This window comes from Olea europaea, unplaced genomic scaffold, assembly GCF_002742605.1.
Source record: "Olea europaea var. sylvestris unplaced genomic scaffold, O_europaea_v1 scaffold959, whole genome shotgun sequence".
NCBI classification, from domain to species: Eukaryota; Viridiplantae; Streptophyta; class Magnoliopsida; order Lamiales; family Oleaceae; genus Olea; species Olea europaea.
The window spans coordinates 147,604-153,523 of NW_019268088.1; the positions used below are offsets into that span (position 1 = coordinate 147,604).

At 37.3% G+C, this 5,920-nt stretch overlaps 1 protein-coding gene across 1 annotated transcript; it reads right to left on the bottom strand.

Annotated features, from left to right (window-relative positions):
* Positions 1 to 251: 251 nt before the first annotated feature.
* LOC111392661 (probable LRR receptor-like serine/threonine-protein kinase IRK) lies at positions 252 to 4,640 on the bottom strand. Its single transcript, XM_023018039.1, has 2 exons — positions 2,560 to 4,640; positions 252 to 2,017 (listed from the first exon to the last, which is right to left on the bottom strand). Exons 1-2 carry the CDS (start codon positions 4,023 to 4,025, stop codon positions 571 to 573), a joined length of 2,913 nt encoding a protein of 970 aa, XP_022873807.1. The 5' UTR covers positions 4,026 to 4,640; the 3' UTR covers positions 252 to 570.
* Positions 4,641 to 5,920: the final 1,280 nt, after the last annotated feature.

Genomic DNA, 5,920 nt, shown 5'->3' on the forward strand with positions numbered 1-5,920 from the left:
CTAGCAATGAATTAAATCAAATAGAAGAGATGATTCATGCAATGTGCAAAAATTAGAGAGAATCACAAGCTAAATGGCTTGTTAGACAAACAGGAAGTGAAAATGAAGGGATTACAGTAAGCAACAATATCCAAAAGAGTCCCAAATCGGAAGCTGCGGGTTTTTCATCCTTCAATAAATCTAGCAATGAACCGAATAGATCAATGACTATAGTAGATCTAGCAATGAATTAAATCAAATAGAAGAGATGATTCATGCAATGTGCAAAAATTAGAGAGAATCACAAGCTAAATGGCTTGTTAGACAAACAGGAAGTGAAAATGAAGGGATTACAGTAAGCAACAATATCCAAAAGAGTCCCAAATCGGAAGCCGGAGAAAAGGAATCCGGTTAAACAATCAAAACTTGGAGAAGAAACTAAAACATGTAGCTAGAGGTAAAAAATTTACGAAAACAACTTGAGCAAAAGAATTATAACAATGATCTGAATTCTCCATACTAAATACCAAACCGGATTCTTCTTCGCCGGAGATGCCATTGCGAATGCATCGAACCCCGGACCTCTACGAGTTATTTGAAGTCATCCTGATCTTCAGAAGGGCTTCTAATCAGCTCCAATATTTTAACAACTTCGGCCATGTCTGGCCGGTTTGAAGGCACTTGTGATGTACAGATTAAGCCCAATTTCATCACTGGAATTGCCGCCTCAGCTGGAAATTTCCCTTGCAGCCTAGCATCAACACATTCCTCTACCTTGCCCTCTTCCAATGCTCCTCTGACCATGTCACAAAGCACTACCACATCATCCTCCATGTACTCAACAGGCCTCTTCCCAGTAACTACCTCAAGAGCCAAAACCCCAAAACCATACACATCACATTTTTCCGTTATCTTAACGGTTCTGCATGCAAATTCAGGTGCCATATAACCGAGGGCACTCTGAATCTTGCTGCTCAAAACATAACGATCCAACATAGGTAACAACCTCGCTAAACCATAATCAGCAATCTTAGGTTCACCAGAGCTGTCAATCAAGATATTGCTTGATTTTAAGTTGTAGTGGATTATGTTCATTTGGTGCAAATGAGCCAAACCTTTAGCTGCACCCAGAATAATATTGAACCTCTCGTTCCAATGGAGAGTTTTCCCACCGGATCCTTCATGGAGGTGCTTGTACAAATCTCCACCAGAAACAAATTCATATATAAGAAGCTGTAGCGATGAAGTCCAGTAATAACCTTCAAGTGCCACAAGATTACCATGATGGACTTTCCCCAAGTTTTTAACTTCCCTTTCAAAGTCTTCTTGGGACTTGACAAGACTTGAAACAGTGAGTTTCTTGATAGCAACTGAACGCCCGTCTTTAAGCATAGTACGGTAGACAGCTCCAAATCCTCCACGCCCGAGTTCACAATCCTTGTTAAGCAGAGCATGTGCCCCTGTGCTAAAGTCAGGTTCGCCTGAAAACATGACAAGCTTCCCAGAATTGCCATCTGTGGTAGGTGACTGGCTAAAGTCATTGCCACCAAAATAAGCATGGGCTGCTGCCGATCGAGATGTGGAGGCAGTTACACGAAGATTAAGCACGGTGATTGCAATGACACCAATGAAAATTGAAGCAGCTGCACCAATGGCAATGAGGGTTGAAGTGCTTAGGATTTTATTTCCATGATGAAAGCTTTGGGAGAATGTACCAGGGGTGGCGTCTGTTGAGTTGGGATTTAGCACAAGTGGCTTGGGAAGGACAGTAAGGCAACTTTTATTGACTGGCGACCCACAAAGGGACGGATTGTCAGAGACGGCAGAGGGAGCTATGGTGTTGAAAAAACCACCAGCAGGTAATTCACCATTTAGCTGGTTGTGTGATATGTTAAATGACTGCAGGTGGACAAGATTTGCCAGCTGCTTTGGTATGTTTCCTGTAAGATTGTTGAAAGAAAAGTCGACAATCTGAAGGTAAGCAAGTTTTGCGAGGGATGTAGGAATGGAGCCACTTATTTCATTATTTGCCAGGGACCTGAAAAATTCAGTAAAAGCCAAAAAGAGCTCAATTAGAATGGCAGTGCGAAACAAGGAGTTGCCCAAAATTACAGACCAATCAACTGTTCAGAAAGAACATTTTGTTGCAGTTGTTTTCTTTCTGTGAACAGTGTGCACCTACAAAATGTTATCCAAATTACTCAACAGACTACAAATACATATCGACCCATTAAATACCAAATGCATTTAATTCTACATGCCTTGACTTGAATCAAAACCAACCTATTTGATATCTTCTAGATTAAACATTTCATCAACTCTTGCAATCAAAAAATTTCCCACAAAAGGATGGCTAAGAACCTTAACAAATTTGAGGCAAATGATGCAACTGAATTAGAAATCGACATTTGAGCATAAAATTCAATAGCCAACATGCTCAAAAAAAAATACTAGTTTTTCTCAGAATCCCATGAAACCATTTTGCAGGTTGCATGGTTGTCACATAAAAATTGCAAAAAGAAAGTGAGAAAAATGCAAAAAGGAAGCCAAAATAAGTCATAAAGCCTGGGGATATCTTACAAGGACATCAGTGAAGAGCAGTTCCCAATTGAATTGGGAATGTTGCCTCCCAATGAGTTTTTCTCTAGTGTCAATTCCTTAAGAGATATAGCACTTCCAATTTCCAAAGGGATACTAGTATTTAACTGATTTTCGCTCAAATCAAGAATTTCCAAGGTCTTCAATTGTCCAATATTTGCAGGAATGCTGCCTAAAAATGAGTTTCTTGACATATTCAATAACTGCAACCCGCTACAGTCCCCAACAGCTGATGGAATTTCACCAGATAACTTATTCTGTGAGACATCCAAAATCACAAGCTTTCTACGAGAGTTCTCTGTCGATGAAGCAAGAACACTGTCCATGCTCCCACTTAATCCATTATCCGAAAACAGAACTTGTTGTAAGCCCAGTTTCAATACCCAAGAAGGAAGATCACCAGTCAGGGAATTATGGCTGATATCCAAAACCAGAAGGTTAAGGCAATTGCTCAAGGACTCGGGCATGATTCCAGTAAGGCCATTCTTGGATACATTTAGAACCTTCAACGACTGAAGCTTCCCAATAGCATCAGGAATTTGACCACTGAAGTTATTTTCAGAAAGATCCAAGGTTTCAAGGCTTCTCATTTCTCCGATCCATTCAGGCAGCTCCCCGGTAAATCCATTTTTACATAAAACCAGGGCATTACACAGGGCAAGCTTCTGCATTGTGCTTGGAAGTCCTCCATAAAGAGAATTTTCACTCAAATCAACCGACCTCAGAAATAAACAATCCCCAATTCCATCAGGAACACCACCAGTAAATTGATTCTTCCTCAAACTTATGCCTCTCAAATTGCTCAAGCCACCAATGCCCTGAATCTCACCCTCCAACAAATTATCAGACAAATCAAGCGACCTAAGCCCCTGCAAAGACCAAAGCCCCGAAGGCAACAGTCCTGAAAACTGATTGCCTGAAAAGTTCAGCAAAATGACAGTTGAGCACGAGCCCAAACTCTCAGGAATTTGCCCTGAAAACTTGTTTTTAGCCAAAGATATTGATTGTAAAGATCCACATTGCCTAAAAAACTCACTCTCAATTGGCCCGGAGAAACTATTCTCACTTAAGTCCAGGACCCTTAAATTAGAAAGCAGGGAAAAGCTGAGGCTTATGGGTCCCGTAAGATTGTTTCTTACAAGCGAAAGCTTTCGGAGAAACTGCAGTTGAAGGAGGCCTCTACCTAATTTCCCTGAAAGCCCAAAGCCATCAAGAACAAGGTCAGAGACTCTATTGGATCTAGGGTTGCACTTAACCCCAACCCAATTATTACAAGGACTCTCATCATCTTCATTCCAAGAACTTAACTTCCCTTCGGGATCTTGAATGTCAGCCTTGAACACAATCAACCCAAGAACATCATCATTTAAAGAAGGGCTCAAAGATTTCACCCAACTTGATGAGGACAAACAAACGAAAAACAGAATAATGACTAGAATTATTCTCATTTTCAAGAAAGAAATGAAAAACGCGTACAATATTTAAGGCATTCTCTGGTTTGACGACGCTAAAGCCAAATTTTTCTTCGTTTTGGGAACGAAATGACGGATTCTTGAACACTTTCAAAACCTCAACAACGAAACGCTACTGCATAAACCCATAAAAACTGACAAAAAAATGTATACATACAAATAAGTGGCGTATCAGATTTTGCCTCTTTAAACGGCTAGAAATTACAATCACCAGAAAAGTAAGAAAAACCTCAAAAAATTAAAGCCAAAACCCGTAAAGAACCCAATCGAACACCTCATTTAGCAAGAAAACACCCAAAAAGATAATATAATCTCTGTAACCCCGTACAGTCAAGCAAAACCCATAAAGAAAGGAATAATGGGGGACAGAGTAAGGGATTTTAAAGAGAACCGTTGCTTTAGACTTGAAGTGAATAAGAAGAAACGAGTATTCAATCTGCCACTGCCTGTGAAAATGTGAGCTCAAGAGTGAAAAGCTTCACGAGAACATTCTTATGTAGATTTTCTCAGCTGAGGTGAAAAAATGGAATTGAGTCATCGGAAAGCGAGGTCGCCGGAGACAAAGGGTCAGTCATGCTCTCCGTCCCTCTCTAAAATCTCTCACCACTTACTTTTGTGTCCGAGAGAAACGTTTATGGGGTATTTTTATAAGGGCATTTGTAAGGATGTCCAATTTTAGATATGTTAATTAAAAAATATCTATTTTTGATAATTTTTGTAAAAATGGTTAAATTTAATATCAAATTCTCTATTTTATCCTTAATGAAAGAATAAATAATTTTATATTGTAAATGTCAAATCACAATTAATGCTAGGCACAGAAATGTCGAGAACAACATTTAAAGTGTAGAGAAATGTCATGTTCGGAATGAAATGTCATTCTAAACATTAATATGTCGAAAACAACGTTTGAAATGTCGAGAACATTTAATATTGTGATTTTAAATTTGTACTTTTAAAATAAAAAAGGATTCAAATATCGAGAACGATACTTGAAATGTCGAAAACATCATTTTAACGCAGTTTCTCATGGAAGCTACTTAGGGGTACTCTCGTCCAAATAATTGCAAAAAATAGACATTGAAAAATTTTGGACATTTTTACAAATAACTATGTCAAAATGGACATTTTTTGTAATTTCCTTTTTTTTTTTATAAATGGCCAAAGAAATCATTCACAAACTTTTTAGGTTCAACTTAATATTAAAAAAAATTTCGAGGCATTTTTTATGTTAAAATGTTCAATTTATCCTTGTACATATTGTTTAAATATTCCAAATGCCCTTAATATATAATAACCAAAATGCTCATTTTTCAAATTATAACATCTAGTTTTCTTTTTTGAAATTCCAGCTTCTTCTTCTTCTTCAGTTTATCTACAATCCTCTACTTCTTCATTCTTTTCACTTTTCTAGTTTTACTCGAAGTATAAAGAAACATATTCAAACAACGAACCCTTATATTTCTACATTTTATATTGGTAAGATAATCTTCTCACTTGTAGTTATTTTTGATCTTTTATTTTTTTATTTGTACATATATTCATTGTCATTTCTATTTATTTAAGAATTTGAATTCATTTTTCAATCTCAAGTGGCTTTGAAAAGCAAAATCTTGTATATTTTAGTTGCAGGATCGAAATTGACGTTTTTAAATGACAGAATAGTCGTTTAAAACAATCATAGAAACGACTGCAATCACTTTAGATTACAATAATTGATTAATTATAGCTATGGACTCAATAACATGGATTGCTATATTTTATTTTGGTGATTTTATTAATGATGATGAAGGAAAATGAATATGGAAACCAAGCGGGGTGATGAAATGGTGGAAGGAGTTCCAATATTTTCAAATACTTCATATTATGAT

Coding starts and splice junctions, on each gene's coding strand:
- LOC111392661 (XM_023018039.1), bottom strand. CDS start 4,025: ATGAGAATAATTCTAGTCATTATTCTGTTTTTCGTTTGTTTGTCCTCA. Junction 2,018..2,559: donor TGCTCTTCACTGATGTCCTT/GTAAGATATCCC, acceptor TGAATTTTTCAG/GTCCCTGGCAAATAATGAAA.